This window comes from Grampus griseus, assembly GCF_964374135.1.
Source record: "Grampus griseus genome assembly, chromosome: 5".
In the NCBI taxonomy this organism is placed as follows: Eukaryota; Metazoa; Chordata; class Mammalia; order Artiodactyla; family Delphinidae; genus Grampus; species Grampus griseus.
Genome location: NC_138998.1, coordinates 36,901,073 through 36,918,612, shown reverse-complemented (window position 1 = coordinate 36,918,612; position 17,540 = coordinate 36,901,073). Strand labels below are relative to the sequence as shown.

At 39.7% G+C, this 17,540-nt stretch overlaps 1 protein-coding gene across 3 annotated transcripts in view; it reads left to right on the top strand.

The window, feature by feature from the left end:
- The window catches only part of VEPH1 (ventricular zone expressed PH domain containing 1), a gene marked incomplete at its 5' end in the record, with an annotated part of 209,297 nt that extends 191,805 nt beyond the window's left edge, over positions 1 to 17,492 (top strand). For all 3 annotated transcript variants that reach the window (XM_082655111.1, XM_082655110.1, XM_082655109.1), the window contains 2 exons: positions 13,067 to 13,203; positions 17,171 to 17,492. In XM_082655111.1, the coding sequence (XP_082511237.1) occupies positions 13,067 to 13,203; positions 17,171 to 17,407 (374 nt within the window). In that variant the 3' untranslated portion in view covers positions 17,408 to 17,492. The remainder of the gene's footprint in view (positions 1 to 13,066; positions 13,204 to 17,170) is intronic.
- Positions 17,493 to 17,540: the final 48 nt, after the last annotated feature.

Here is a 17,540-nt window from a genome sequence, read left to right as displayed (position 1 = left end):
ACTGATACCTCTCTGATGACTTAATCTACTCAAAGATGAGCAGGGGGTTTGGTATGATAATGTGTGGGAAATGATTACATGTAGGAAATGGTTACGTAGAAGCTATTTCCAATCCCTCCAACTGCTGATTCAGTTTCTGATAATCATTTTATAAAAGTACAGAGTAGAAGGTTAGAAAGTCACTGAAGTAACTCAAGAATCCTCAGAGACTTGCTTGTTGGTGTTTATTGCCAATCCCATTACCCCACATGAATGAGAGAATAGAGGTTGAGCAAATAGATCAAACAGAACAGAATCTATTTCTGGAAAACCAAACACATCCCTTTATCAGTCATCCTTGTGTCCTGGAACTACTAGTGCATGTTAACAGTAAGAATTAATCAGCTGGACCATCCTGGAACACATCTGGCTGTCTATTCAGTCACATTGTTTTTTTTAAAGGAAGAAGAGGAACTAAATCGTGACTTTCACTCTTGTTTCTTGAGACACATGGGATGCCTTTGTTCTTACACCCTACAGAAAACAACTCAGCGATGTCTTGGTTTTGGCACTTGTGTCTCCCTCTGTAGATCTGAGCACTCGCCAGTGTGATCACTCTCTTAGTCACTGGATATTTAGATATTGAATGTGATTGTCTGTAGGAGGTCTCCTTAGGTTATAAAAGAGAATGAAAAACATTTTTTCAGACAGACTTCAACCATCTATCTTGATTCCTCTTTAGAATTTGATTTCAAACATTTGTGCTATAAGAACATGCTGTCCATTATATCACATGGGCAAATAGAGATGGTTTCAAAATGCTATCAGGATAAGAAAGACCTCTGTCAGGAGATATTCTTCAGACACTAGAAACTGGTAACAGCAGTGTGGCTCTCCTTTGCTGGACACCTTCAGCGTGAGCTAGATGGCTTTCCACTCCAGACACCAACATGAAAATGGGCTAGGGACTTCCCTGGTGGTTCAGTGGTTAAGTCTCCGTGCTTCCACTGCAGGGGGCACAGGTTTGATCACTGGTCAGGGAACTGGGATCCTGCATGCCGCACAGCGAAAAAAAAAAAAAAGAAAATGGGCTAAATGACCTCTGAGGACCGAACTCATAAGACATAAATAGCCTGTGGGTCCATTAGTATGAAACTTTTCCATTTAATTTTAGTGCCAACTTTCACAGAACTTTAAGGGTGACAAAAGAAAACCCACTTTGGATTTATGCAGTGACTGGGTTTGTCTTATGATGCCTTCCCTCCTACCACAGTGTGTGAGCATGTTGTCTTCCATGTTAAATGTGGTTGGAGTGCCAAAAACAGGACAGTGGTTGGGCAGGATAACATCACATTTTCACATGTATATACTGTTAATGTCTCGGTTCATAAGACTGAACCCCAGACTGTTGTTCAAAGATACTTTGAATTAGTTAATGACAAAATAAATACATGCTCATCAACTCAGATAAGTTATTATCCTTATCCTGAAATCTTTTTCCCTTTCCCCTCTTCCCATCTCCCTGTTCTATGCCTCTCTGTTAAGCCTTCCCACACTCACATTCTCTCTCTGTCTCTCTCAAACACACATACAAACACAGACACACACACACACAGACGTGCATACACACTGGCATACATGGACACACCACCCCAACAGAATAAACTCTCTCCTCTCTGTCCTTTCCGTTCTCTGCCCACACCTTCTGTAGTGTACACAGCACATTGCCATCAATCTCTCCCACTAGACAGTAAACTAGAGGTGGAAAAACCATCCATTATTTTTCTTTGTATGCCCTACCCAGTACCTGGCACATGGTAGCATTTAACAAGTATTTGGCATATAGATGGATGACGGAGTAATTCATGGATCATGTAAAGTGATAGGATGATGATAGAAGAAATAAGATTTGTTTTGAAATGCAACTTTAAAATCTAATTCTTTCTCAAAATTAAAAAAATAACTTACTAAACTGAAACCTTGAAATAGCAGCTTTTGCAAAGTAAGCTTTTATAAGAAGAAAATGTTGCTATGTACAAAGTTTCAACACTATATGGTTACCCAATTTTAATATTTTACTAAACGGTTTCAATACACACAGAGTTCATAGTAAGCTTGCTAATAACCTGTGAGCCTCTATGAGAAATAAGCTAAGATCAGTAGCCTAATACCCTGCAGGGGTTAATTTCCATTTTTCAACCAGCGTCACTATCCTAATCCTTCTGCCTTTCCATATTGGGTCAACAACAATCTTATCTTGGTAGGCTGAAAGTTTACTTGCAGCAAAGCGTGAATCACTCTGTGGTTACCCACAAACAAATCATCAGGCATTGAAATGTGTCCTCTTCCACTCAGAGAATAAGCCGAGTCACACCCCGTGGAGGAGGAGAAGCATGCTTTAGAAAGGCAGACTAGAGTGAATAAATCAGTCTCTATCACTTTACAGATTTGAAGTGACATAAGAATTTTTATGTAGTTTTCTAAAATAACGAACTTAATATCTCTTAAAAGAGCTCTAGTCATCACCTTTCAGAGTAACTTAATTTTTTATCTACCTATACAAATACATTAGGAATGAAATTTATTTTTCAGCCACAAGCTCCCCTATGTAAAAGACATATAAGTGCGTTTAGCGGCCACTGAGAATGAAGTCATCAAATACCTCATATTTTGCCTTGGATCTTAGCCCTTCCACCTTCTCAGAAACTCCACAGCGTAGATTACCCTTTCTCTCTTTTTTATTCAATGTCTCCCTCCAACTTTAACTCCCATGGGCTTTTAAACACTTTCAACTGGCTTAACGTCTCCTTTCCCTTTCCCTACTGCCTCTCTCTCACCTCCTCTTGAAAGCCAAAAGAGTCCCGTCACTGCTCACTCTGAATTTCCTTGCGTCCTTCTCCTCCTGCTTCAACCCTCTCTAATCTGGCCTCTAAGCCCATTATCTCTGTGGTCATTTAAGGCCACACAGGTCCCAGGCACGGGGTATGTTCAGTCCTTGTGTCACTTACCTTAAGCAGCATTCAATTCTGTTGGCCAATTCCTCCTTCCTCAAACATTTCTCCCTTTGCCTTCTGAGACAGCACTCCTTGGGTCTCCCTCCTACTCTAGACACTCCTTCTCAGCCTCCTTTCCAGGCCCACCTTCCTCTATCCACCTATTCATTGTCAGAGCACCTCTCTTCCCCTCACTGTAACTCTCTCCTCTGTCAATCTCCACTGCTTCTGCGGCTTCAGTAACCTCTTCTATGACAAAACTCCCAAATGTGTATCTGCAGTCCAGGCCCCTCCTCTGATTGACTTCTCCCATCGCCTGCTTGGTACTTCAAAGGCATCTCAAACTCAGTTCATTTAAATTAAAACTCATAAGGGTCCTGCCCTTGTCCCCTCCCCCCGCAAAAAAAAAAACAAACAACACTGGATTTTCTTCCAGCATTCCCCATTTCAGTAAATACAACATCACTCATTCTGATGCATCAGCCAGAGACCCACTGCCCTCTCTCCTACCCCTATCTAATCTATCACCCAGTATTGTGGATTTACCTTCTCAACTGTGCTCAACTCTGTTCACCTCTCTCCATTGCCCTAAAGCAAACTACCATCACCTCTAACCTAAAATAATGGCAATAGCCTCCTGACTGTGCTACTTGGACCTTCCAACCTCCTTCCCACATTGCAGCCAGAATGACCTCTTCGAGGCACAAATCTGATGGGACCACTCTCTGCATAAAACCTTACCATGGCTTCCCACAGCTCTTAGCTTAAAGACCAAACTCCGTATCATGTGCCTGAGAGCTTCACATGCAACGTTCTCTCCCAGCCTTTCCAGCCTCATCTTGTCCCCAGTGCCATCTGCTCCTCTCTGCTCTGCCCAGAAGGAACTCCTTTCAGTTTCTTATACTCACCTCACTTCTTCCTGCCACTATGCTTTTGTATCTGCTGTTCTTCTGCTAGGAGTGCCCTTTCTCCCCTCATCACCTAGTTAATGTAGATCTTAGCTTTCCCATTACAACTCAGATTCATTGCCTTTCTATAACCTCCTGATTTATGCTAAGGTCCTCAAAGTACTTCGGAGCCTCTCCCTATAATACTTGATATACCTGTCATCTTGTTTTTTGTTGTTGTTATTCTTTCATTTGGTTGGCTTTTGCATGTGATTATCTGATTAATGTCTACTTCCTGCAGTAAACAAGTTCTATGGAGGGAGTCCCCCTCATCCATCTATCCTCAGCCCCTAGCACACAGTAGGTACTCAATAAATATCTGCCAAATAAATGAATGACCAATTTTGTATTTTCTCAAAAAATTTTTAGTAAAATTTTTCTTAGGCAAGTGGTGACAAAAAACTAATGAATGAATTCACAATAATTCATTGTAAGAGAAACAAGGTATTCATATGATGACATTTGCAGTGTATCTTTTGTGCCAAACGTATTCTTTGTATAAACAGTATTTTCTTAAATAAGCTCTTCTCAAAAGTACTGTGAGAGATCATTTTATTTAACAGAGTAGTTATTGTGTGTGTGTGTATGTATGTCAAATACACACAGTGTTATGGTGTATATGATACAGATGAAGCTTCCAATGCAGACATTGTAAAACTTCTGTTTATTGCCAAAAGGTTTGAGGCCAAGTGTTGAACCACACCAGATGGAAATTGTGTTAAGTAATTCCACAAAAGCAGTGTAGACACACCTTAGAATGCTCTTAAACACCAAGAATGTACGTGCATGCAGGTGGGACAATGGCTAACGTGTGCAACTTGTACAGCCCAAACAAGGTGACCCTCCTTATCACAGAGCTGGTACAAGTGTGTCAGATCTATTTTTTTCCATACAAAGAAAGCTGTACAATGTCAAGACCATGCCGGAAAGCACTCAGCATTTTAAACTGTCTAAAATCCTATGGTCAGGCGTTGCCAGCAGTACCTATCCATGACATCATATTAATGAGATGACAGCATGGGACCAACATGGGAAGTGTGTATAGAACCCTTTTTTTTTGAACCCTTTTTTATTCAAAGTTCAAGAATAAGGTTGAGCAATTCTCTCCATTCATTTCTACCACCCCTGATCTTTTCCCATTGGTCCCTGTCAGTCGTTACTGGGCAAGTCTGGGCCAGTCTTCTTTGATAGGTTCCCATAAGGGCACAAAGGTGACCATACTTACTGCTCAGAACTTACTGAGCAGGTTACCTTCTTGGCAAGTGGCCTTAGAATTTTTCTTTCACTGATGAAACCATAAGTAAGCCAAATTCCACAAACATTGATTCTGAACATTTTCTTCTATAACTCTATTAACTTAAGCCAAGGACATGCATGTGATCTTATACTGCTATCCTATTCTTTAATTTTATGGAAAGGTCATAACAATTTTCTTCCCACTATTGGTTTTGCAGTTTTACTATTTTAGATATTGTACGACCTACTACTGTCATCTACCATGAGGCTACTATCATTTCCTAGAAGTTCCTGAGCTATGTTAGAATAACCTGGGGATCCTGTTAAAAACGCAGGGTCCCTCACCCTACCCCAAAATTTTGCTTCAGTAGGTTTGGGGTGGTTCCTTGTAGCATGCATTTTAAGAAGCCAGCAGGTAATTCTGATGTAGGTGGCCCTCAGAACACAGTTTGGGAAACACTGCTCTACAAGCTTATAAAAGAGTAGTTCTGAGGCTTTTTTTAGAACAATATTTCAGTGATTAATAGAGAAGCCTAGAAAGCGGACTACATTTTGATGGGTATGAAATTACTGAGAAAGGAAGCCATTCGGCACATGTGAAAGTGCCCTCAAAGGGCTGCTGTCAAAATGAGTTTGTCCTTTTTTGGGCCCCACGCATCTTGTAGAATGTTACAAAATGGATGCTGGATGATACCGCCTCGTTTATTTACTACTGTAAGGAAATATGGGCTTCTAAAACACTGCCTGGATATTCATACGAAACATGCCATTTATTACAATCCTCAGTGATTTCAGAAACCACAGATGCTCAGCCTACCAAATGTGGCTCCTATGACCTCCTCATTTAATGATTCTATCCCTCTTTAAGCATATCCTCTGTAATTAGAGTTGGCTTTATTAGAACTGGCACACATACAAGAAAATCAGTAAAACCATAGAAGGGAATTGAAGTAAAGTTGAGACTCTCAATACATAAAAAATAATTCCCCACAGACTGTACAGGAGTTGTAATTCCCAGAAGCAGTCATTTCAAGGGAAAAGTTTTTAAAAGACATACTTTTTCTCAGTTCTTCTTTTAAAACTAAATATTTGAGATTGACGTTTTTTCTTCCAGAATATGCCTTCTTTTGAAGGTATTTGTCTTTAACAATCAAGAAAAAAGATCTAAGAATTCGAACATCACAAATTAAATTCACAACCGTCTTAATTATTCTTGTACAATGCAATATTTTCAAGACAAAAGTTGCATAAGCCAGAAAGCATACATACAAGGAACTTCTGGGTATGGATAGAGGTCGGTACAATGTGAATAGTAGTTAACAGTGGGGGACATGTCACCACCTACTGTCATAAGAATAAGCAGGAACTCTGGAATAAAAGGGAGCGACCACCAATGATGTGGAAAAGGCTCCCAGTGCAGCCCAATCCACTATTGGATTAGCTTGAATATGGCAGTCTTTGTGAACAAGTGGATCTGTTACTCAACAACAGAAGAGTTCACCTCCCTTTGGGACTCTTTGAATTGCTTGTGACACCTCAACTTCAAAGCCTGCAGTCCTTGAACTTTAAAAGGGTTTCCTGTCTTACTCTGAATTCTCTCACTGTTCCTAACACTTTAATATAGTATAGGTTTCATTACATCCTTAATTGGAGGGAGGGAGATGGGTTTTATCCTAAAGTCATTAGGATATGGTATTTATAAAAACCACCTGTTCATCATCACAGTAAGAGATGTTGATGATTTTATGGTCATGATCATGGTCATGATCATGATGATAGTAGCTACTATTTGTTGACCCCTTATTATGTACCAGGACTTAGTTAAGCAAGGCTACTGTTAACCTTTACAGCATTTTTGTGCCTTTATTTATGGTGGATGATGTCCACTTGGGGGTGTAGACTTAAACAGCAAAATTCGGGCTGAATTTCAGCCCCTACTTACCCCTTGGCTGAGTGTTTTTGTGCAGTGCACAGCCATTCACAGTGGCCCTGTTGTTAAGCATGACATCTTTGGAGAAGAGGAAATTGAAGCTCAGTGAAGTTAAACAACTTGTACAAGACAAGTCAGCTGTTAAAGTAACAGATTCTGGGCTTCAGCTGAGGTCTGACTCCAAAGTCACTGCCCTTACCTCATCAGCCCTAGGCCTAGGCCAGAGAAAGTCTTTGGTACAGCCCTGTATGATTTATTATAGTAAGGAGTAAACATGGCGTTCAACACACTATGTTTAACTAAATTATAATTGGCTAAAAACATATCCACAATTGCAACAGATCTTAAAACAAGGTGGAGACCTTGAATTATTGAGCTCTTGTGCTCTTGAGATAAAGGGGTTATATGACTACAGAAATTATTATTTTTTATGATGTTATGTTACAAAGTATTAGCTTCCACTTTGCACGATGTCCAGGGATCTTCAGGATGAGTCTCTTCTTGAATCTCACATCACATCTCTTGTTTGCCAAGCCCCACCAGGTTCCATCACAAAGAATGAGTGACAGTTCCTAGAATGCATTTCATGCCCACTCTGTCGGCCTCAGCCCTTTGCATATGTTTTGGGGTTTTTTTCCAGAATATCCTTCTTCACTTCACCTTCATCACTGCTACTTGTCCTTCAGAATTCAGCTCAGACACATTTTCTCCAAGAAGCTTTTCTGCTTCCTACACCCAGTTTAGAATAGGTGCCTCCCAGGGTGTTCCATTCTCCTTACTTCTGGCTTTCAGTTACATTCTGGCAGGAGATCAGAGGGAGGGAGCAGAGTGAGGTCTGCTTATTTATTCCCGACTCCCTCCCTGCTTGGTCACCGCAGGTTGACTGTGTCCTCAATCCACAGCCACAACTCCTGTCAGCCAGCGCTCTTGCATACAGGTCTCCTTCTGGGTCCTAACTGTTCTCTTTGCTTTCCTCTTCAGCCAGAGAGGGGTGTTATGCCTCTTCCTGGCTCCTGGCCCCAGAGTACTAAGGTGCTTTTCCTACACCTTGCCCACATCTGTGTAAGTAGTCCCTTTATCAACTGCCCTCAGTTGCCCAGCTTGAGGTGCCCCCGTTTCCTGCTGCAGCCATGCCTGATCCATAGCAGATCCCATCTGGGGTCTGTGAGGCTTCATGTCTGTGCTAGCTGGACCTTCGCAGGCTCTAGGCCCCTCCTTGGTCCTTAAGAAAAGCAGGGTCCTTTCTAATGGGATTTCAGAAGAACTTTCAAATGAAGTCCAATATGGCCTCCCCATGACTATTTGATACCCAATCTCTTTCCTGGATCTTACACCAAAAAGTCTTGAGTCGCCTGCCGATCCCCCACCTTCAGCTCATGACTTTGACCAAAGTGACTGCTTTACTTGCAAAAGAAGTGAACTTGCTTCTGAGTTCATTGATTCTTCCAGCTTCTTTAAGTTTTTTTCTTTTCATGCACTTTCCCTCACATGTCCCACTTGTTACCTCAGGTCTTCTCTGTACTCCTCCTAGAAGTTCCTCTCTCCCTTCTTCAGCGGGGGCCCAGCCCCCATGTCACCCTCTCCCAGCTGGAAGAATTTCCTTTCTTTGAGTTCTGTAATGCTTGGCTTTTACTTCTGCAGGGGCACTTGCCAAACTCTACACTGAGTTGTCAAATTCGTAAAATACTTTATCTCCCCACAAGATGATAAACTCAAGCTCTCTCTGAGCTGGGCTTTATGACCCCCTCAGATCCAAACACAGTGCCTTACAGCTTATCTGTGCTCAAAATTATGTGTGAGATGACTGGATATCGTTGGTAGATCAACAGAGGAATATTCTTTCTTGCTTTAAGGTATCCGGTCTGATATTATTTCACTCTTATTCACCAACTTTGTGTTGAGTAAGACTAACACCTTCAAATTTCATCTTTTATCAACATAAATATTTTCAACTCTTGGTGCACAAAAGGAATACAATTAATATATGACCATTTGTATTAGCATTCTAAAAGACTTTTAAGTTGATAAACACGGTAATAGTTTGGGTTCCAATTGCACTAGAGAATTCAGTTTAATATTCCATAGTTTTTTCAGCCAACTGATAATTTAAAAAAGGAACAGATCCTGGTTGGTAAAGAATGTCTTAGCCAAATTGTGGTGCTTTGAATGAAATTATGTGTTAATTGGCAAGAGAGAAAATATTTAAATATCCTTTATGCATTATGTGCAAACAAGATAGTTTTTGACACACAATCATTCCCTCATAGGCTCATTCCACATGTTATTTTTCAAGTGGAATATGATCATCTTTAGAAAGAATTAGTTCCCTGTTTTGACCATGAAGAAACTGCAATATCATATGAGAATTATTGCTTACCAGGACATGCTATGGGCAATAGGCCTATTAAAAGGACACATGGCCAGTCACGCATAAGCCAGACATAATTATAAAAAAAAATTTTTTTAGGACCTGGGATAGCCACTGGAAAAAAATTTAAGTCTTTTTTTTGCCTTTTGAAACTATTTTTAAATTAATCCTACAGCTACAGATAGCCTGACTTTTACATATTATCTGAAGCCGACTCTGATGCCTAAATTAAGGCCCTAACATGCAGCTAGTTTAAAGTGCTGCTAACATTTCCTTCCTAAAATCCTTTCCATGGACTTTTCCCCTGGGATCCACTTTCACTGGGCTACAGTGAAAAGTCTTCACTTAGCAGCATTTCATCCTTTTGTTCTCCAGTAAGCCTATCATTTTCTCTGGAGTCTCTCACAGTCATTGTGGGCATGTGGGTATGTGGGTATGATATCCCAGCCACTCCATGTCTCAAACAATTCCCTTAACTATTTTGCCAAGTGCGACTTCTGTCACATACACTTAAAGTGAACCATTTGGACCTGCCTTGAGATTTGGATCTGTGTTGAGGAGAAGTTCTTGTAGCTAATTCCCTATGTCAGATCTAGAAGGACACACATGCTTAAATATTACCTAAACCAATAGTGATTTCAAATCAGCTCAGATATCATGACTATTTCAAATGTTTCTTTGAGTAAATATGGGAGAAAGACTGGAAAAATATTCTGTTATTAAATGACATTGCAGGGGCTTCCCTGGTGGCGCAGTGGTTGAGAATCTGCCTGCCAATGCAGGGGACACGGGTTCGAGACCTGGTCTGGGAAGATCCCACATGCCGCGGAGCAACTAGGCCCGTGAGCCACAACTACTGAGCCTGCGCATCTGGAGCCTGTGCTCTGCAACAAGAGAGGCCGCGACAGTGAGAGGCCCGCGCACCGCGATGAAGAGTGGCCCCCGCTTGCCACAACTAGAGAAAGCCCTTGCACAGAAACGAAGACCCAACACAGCCAAAAATAAATAAATTTATAAAGAAAAAAAAATGACATTGCATTATATTAAATCATCTTACCATTAAAAATGGCAAGACAGCAATGTGGTTACAAAAGGTGAAGTACGTTCTTTAATAAAAGAGGGAGGCAGGGGTAGTAGTTCTTTGCTACTTACCTAGTGTCCTCACATAAATCTCTTTATTTTGATTTTTGATCTCTCAACATCCTTGTAAAGCAGGTGGGAGTGATTATTATTTCCTCTTTGCTGAGCAGAAATCAGTGGTTAAGAGGACTCGAATCTAACTCTTCTGAATTGTTATTCAAAAATCCTTCAACATTACAATTAAATCAGCATTTTTTTCTAATTTGAAAGCATAGGAAATGGGTGTTTTAGAAAAAAATTAATCCTATTTTTGGCTTGGGTTTTTCCTTGTTGTTACTTAGTTGCTTGTTGGTTTGTTTTCTCCTCTTGGAACTCCGTTGGACCTTCCCTTCCTCCTCCCAGACAGGCTGCTGTACTCTTCATGACTCAACAGCACGTGTTAGCAGACATTCATGGAACCCCTAGCCCAGGACGACACTGTGAGCACATGGCAAGCAGGCTGTCCCTGCCCTCTAGGACCAGTAGCACGTGGGGAAGACATGGTGTCCTAAGTGCTTTACCTGCTGCACAAAGGAAGCAAGCACTGTGTTTATGGAAAATTTAAATTTGCAAAGAGCATACTAGCTTTAAGAAAGCTCTAAATCAGATGATTCCTAGTAAAGCAAAGCAGAACACTGAGATAATTTTCTTGACATTGATTGTCAATGATTCTTGAGTGACTGCTTTCCATACCCTCTATGCTATACCTAGTACTAGCCACCGTGGAGCATCGCAGAAAATGGGGGACACTTCTCATCACTGAAGCCTCAGATTAAATGCCACCTCAAATATGCAAGCTCTTTCCTGACCACTTAAATGCATGTGCACCAACCCCCAAGTCACTCACTCTCTATTCTATCTTCATCATAACCCTATCACTATCTAACAATATATTTCATATGTTGTTTCAGTTATTAGCCTTAATTTGGGATTGACAATGGAACATCCAATTGACTAGTCATCAGACAAGAAGGGAAAAAAGCTAGATTAACTTTAATAGAACTTTGTTTATAAAAACTATACATTGCATTATTCTTAACCCAACAGTGCTGTTAAGGTAGACAAATCCCCTGTCTGAGGTAATTTTTTTACCTACGTTAGATAAGAGAAATGGTAGATGGGAAGGATAGGTTGTGTTCTTATGGTTAAAGAGGTACTGTCCAAATTTCATAGTGGTGAACAAATTTCATCACTTTCAAGGTGCTATGAAAATTGAACATTAATGTATATAAATAAATATTGTCATACTCCCCAGAAATCAGATACTTTCACATGATTTTGAAATTTGAAGAGTGAATCTTATGTAGTTGGTAAAACAAATGGAATTCTTCAGTTCAACATTTAAACTTCTGACATTGTAACCGGACTTCTAATTCTATGGTTATGTGTAATCATACACACTCTACTTCAGTGTAAAATGAATCCATTCATTCACTCATTCGACAAAAATTTATAGACTCCATACTAGGTTAGATGCCTGATGTAACAATAGTGAACAAAGCAAAGACCCTGCCCTCATGGAGCTTTCAGTTGAATGGGAAAGAAAGACGTTAATAAGGTAAATACCAATAATCATCTACAAATGATGATACCTGATAGAAAAGAAACACGCCAGTTGCTTTGAGAACGTGTAGAAGACAAAGTCACTCGAGTCTGGGTTTGGGAAAGGTCTCCCAGAGGAAGCAACGTTTGAGTTGAAACATGAAACGATCAGTTTTTAACTAGGTGAAGATTCAAATATGGACAGTGGAGACAGAGTGTGTGTGTACCAGAGTGGAAAAATCATGTTCAAAAGAGTTAGGTAAGTTTGCCTTTGCATCTGTTAAGGATTCAGAAAAACACATCTTTTGGAGCACTACATTGACTTTTGCTGCCAAATAGCTAAGTATACTTGGTTTATGATTATTTATAAAGTTATATTTCTAAGCAGTTCACGTGAACAGAATACCATGAAACAAAGGAGTTAGGAAGCACAGAAAGCTGAATGTCTGGATGAACCTTACAAAACTGCTAACCAGGGCTTCCTTGGTGGCGCAGTGGTTGAGAGTCCGCCTGCCATTACAGGGCACACAGGTTCGTGCCCCGGTCCGGGAGGATCCCACGTGCTGTGGAGCTGCTGGGCCCGTGAACCATGGCCGCTGGGCCTGCGCGTCCGGAGCCTGTGCTCTGCAGCGGGAGGGGCCACAACAGTGAGAGGCCCGCATACCAAAAAAACAAACAAACAAACAAAAAAAACTGCTAACCAAATGCTCTTTTCGTGAACTATGTTCCTTTTGCAAATCTCAATGAGGGCTTTCAACACTTTTCCATTATCATATCTAAATTGTGCATTCTTTTAGGGACAAAGGGGGAAGGTTAACCAAATTAATAATTTGTTAGCCCACTATCCAAATGTACTTACTGGGTCTGGTTCACTGTACAATTCTGACTTTTGATCACTTGCCAAATAAATAATGGAAAATAAATGGCTTGATCGTTCTGTTACCTTCAACAGTTGTAAATCAAGATGGCCAGCCTCTCATAGAAGGAAAACTTAAAGAGAAGCAAGTCAGATGGAAGTTCATCAAAAGGTGGAAAACCCGCTATTTTACACTGGCTGGAAATCAACTTCTGTTTCAAAAAGGAAAGTCTGTAAGTACCCCTACCATCTTTTACACTTGCATTTTTAAGGTCTTGATCTCTGCCAGCTAGGCATTTTGTCTTGAGTTAAAAGGCCAATAATGTTTTCCTTCTCCATTTTACAGTGTCATTTTATTATATATGCCCCTTTGACTGTCTACTCTGTTCATTCCTATGTTAGTTGGTTCACTGTACCTCTTCAGTTTATTACGGGAGGGTTTTTTGGTTAACTTAAGTTTTAGAAGACGAACCACAGAAGGTGTACCCGGGGATCTCGACTTGAATACCGTACCTTCTGTTTCCTTGTGGATCACCTAAATAAATGTGTGGCTTATGACATTGACTCTGACTTCTTTTAGGATTGAAGGTTATATTTGGAGGTGGGGACCTGACGAAGGAGACAGTAGGCAGGGAGGAAGAAAAAAAGGCTGATTTATTTTAAGTACTTTTTGTAGTCAACCAAATTCAATTCTGATTAGGGAAAAATATTACTATCTTTCTTTCATTTAATATTCAGTTAATGAATAGAATAGAATTCTGAAAGAATTAATAAATATTCATTTAATATACTTTTCAATCTGAAGTAGGATGCTCAGTAAATATTCATATTCTGAATTTTCAGTGGGAAACTTGTGAAATAATATTCTATTGCAATCAACAATGCAAAGTTATCCCTTTCTTTTCAAATCAGTTTTATTTATCATTAAACTCTACTCATTACAGATCAGGGAGCATGAAATTTTGACCTACTTCTTGACCATTTTGAGATATTATAATAATAACTTATCAGAGCTTATCACATGCCACACTGGATTGCCTCTATCTATCTTCGGAACAATCCTTTGAGGACAGCACTATTGTTATTGCCATTTTATAGATGGAGAAACTGAGGCACAAGGAGACTGATAGGCTTGTCCAAGGTTAGAGCCAGTAAGGTGAGAAAGGGTAAAACTGGAGTTAGGCTCAGGCAATGTGACACCAAAGCATGTTCTTAAATGGGTACACTGTCCAGCTTCCCATGTACACTTAAAATACAGGGTCAGAGGCAAACCAAACTGTGTCTGAATTAATTAATGAGAGTGTTAAATTACTTAAAAATTACATTTCACTAAGAGCACATGCACTATATCTTTGGAGTGCTCGTTACAAAATTTATTTGAACTTACTACTCAACAGGAATCAAGTATGGTGTATCTGGATTATGACAAATTCTGATCAACGCTCTTTTAGTTAATAAGACTTCACATTAACTTTTTGAATGAAAAAGAACATTTTGGTGACATCTATTTTGAACTCATGTTACTTTCTTCATCTGTGTGTTTTATAAAATATACAGATGGGCTGAAGGTCTTTTTAAATGGGAAGTATAATGGTGTGTTCAATTCGAAAAGTTATTGGCGGTTTAAGGAAACATTTTTTTAGCATAAGTTCACACTGAAGCATTTTTAAAGTGTTTAAAATGACCATTTGAATTTCCTGTCTTTATTAAAGAAATCAGAATAGAAGTTAAGATGTAGTGATTTTTCAGATCCCTCTTATGCATTAACAAAGTAGAGTTAGTGCATAAGAATGTTTTCCCTGAACTCAAATAATGACCTTTATACTTCTTGATTCGGAGCTTTTTAATAAAGTTTAGAGAATAAGCTATTGTATAATTGGCTAACTTATTTGACATCTTTATCAGGAAATAATGGTTTGACATTCCAGAAATATGACAGAACATTTGGCTCAAATATTAGGAAATAATATAATATAGCATGAAGACCACAGCAAAATCCCTCTCATCCCCAGGGAGACAGTAACCATGCAGTGGTCAGCAGTCCAGCTGAAGCTTCAGCCACATCATAAAGGGATTTTCTTGTAAATGAGGAAAATGTGCATTTTAAAGTAAGAACTAAAAGACTATAGTGTCTTATTTTTCACTTTTTTTTTTGGCTGCACTGGGTCTTCGTTGCTGTGCACAGTCTTTCTCTAGTTGCGGTGAGCGGGGGCTACTCTTCGTTGCAGTGTGTGGGCTTCTCATTGCAGTGGCTTCTCTTGTTGCAGAGCATGGGCTCTAAGCACGCGGGCTTCAGTAGTTGTGGTGCGTGAGCTTGGTAGTTGTGGCTGAGTAATAGTCCATTGTATATATGTACCACATCTTCCTTATCCATTCATCTGTTGATGGACATTTAGGTTGTTTCCATGTCTTGGCTATTGTGAATAGTGCTGCTATGAACATAGAGTTGCATGTATCTTTATGAATTACAGTTTTGTCCAGATATATGCCCAGGAGTGGGATTGCTGAATCATATGGTAATTCTATTTTTAGTTTTCTGAGGAACATCCGTACTGTTTCCACAGTGGCTGCACCAACTTACATTCCCACCAACAGTGTAGGAGGGTTCCCTTTTCTCCACACCCTCTCCAGCATTTTGTTATTTGTAAACTTTTTAATGATGGCCATTCCGACTGGTGTGAGGTGGTACCTTATTACAGTTTTGATTTGCATTTCTCTAATAATTAGCGATGTTGAGCATCTTTCCATGTGCCTATTGGCCATCTGTATTTTTTCTTTGGAGAAATGTCTATTTAGGTCTTCCGCCCATTTTTCCATTGGGTTGTTTGTTTTTTGTTGTTGAGTTGTATGAGCTGTATGCATATTTTGGAAATTAAGCCCTTGTCAGCTGCATCATTTGCAAATATTTTATCCCATTCTGCAGTTTGTCTTTTCGTTTTGTTTATGGTTTATTTTTCTGTGCAAAAACTTGTAAGTTTGATTAGGTTTCATTTGTTTACTTTGTTTTTACTTCTATTGCCTTGGGAGACTGACCTAAGAAAACATTGGTACTATTTATGTCAGAGAATGTTTTGCCTATGGTCTCTTCTAAGAGGTCTATGGTGTCATGTCTTATGTTTAAGTCTTTACTCAATTTTGAGTTTATTTTTGTGTGTGGTATGAGGGCGTGTTCTAACTTCATTGACTTACATGCAGCTGTCCAACTTTCCCAACACCACTTTCTGAAGAGACTGTCTTTTTCCCATTGTATATTCTTGCCTCCTTTGTTCAAGATTAATTAACCATAGGTGGGTTTATTTCTGGACTCTCTCTTCTGCTGACATCAGTATTTTGAATTACTCTTTTTGTTTGATGCTCCTGAGATTTTTCCAAGGTGGACAATACACCATAGAAAGTTTAGGACGAGTGAAAAGGATGCCTTTCCACTGCGAAGTGAGAGAAGGGTGATTGTGAAAGGGAGATGGGAAAGGAGGGTAGGCAAGATTCTCAAACACAGGTACATTCTCCAGTGGACAGAATGGGCTCAGGAATATTAAAGACCTGAAATTGCTTTAAAGAAGTATCTGACTCCTTAAAAATATTCATGCTAGCCTATCATGATGACTCTGGTGTTAGAGAGATCCTTAAGCATCTGCTTTAATGCAAAGAAAATGTAACATCATTAAATATTCCTTCCCTTAATGTTTGTGGACAAATCATGCTTCCAAAGCTCAAGAGAGTTTCAAAAACAGTTTCATCGACTTAAACATTGGAACCCTGTTTGTTCAATTAATACCTCTTTCTCAGAGGTAACACAAAAGAAAATTAAATGTCAAGCCTGTAAAATTATCTCAGATTCTGAGTTAATATTACGCCAAATTGTACTGCTGCATTTTGCTCTATTAATACAGTGTTAATGTCAGTAGAAAATGACATAAAGTCAAAGAAATATGAATCAAGCATTTTTCCCAATCCCACTGTATAATAATTTTCTATAAATTGGCTATTTTGTTTCAACCCTAGATAGTACAACAAAAAGCCAGTTGCTCACTCCTTCATTTGCTCTAATGACTCTTTGAGGCTTTAGCACCCAAAATAACAAAGGTCTTAAGCCACACGAAGTGAAAGGATTCTGATCCTCTTAGAAAATTCTCCGGGAGCCAGAGATCTTTCCATGCTGTTGAAAGCTAGCTCATGTTCTTTCCTTCCCATGCATTTCAGAAAGATGATCCTGATGACTCACCAATAGAACTCAGCAAAGTACAGAGTGTGAAAGTTGTGGCCAAGAAACGCAGGGACCGCTCTCTCCCTCGGGCTTTCGAAATCTTCACAGACAATAAAAGCTATGTTTTCAAGGCCAAGGATGAGAAGAATGCAGAAGAGTGGCTCCAGTGCATCAATGTGGCAGTTGCCCAAGCAAAAGAGAGGGAAAGTAGGGAAGTAACCACATATCTGTAGGGATTTGCAAGCCGACCTCACACCAGTTGTATACAATGGGCATTGCACTGTCATTGCCAATGTCAGGAAAAAGAGATAAATTCACCATGTCATGCTGTTTTTTTATTGAATACCAATGGAGCAGTTTTCCCCA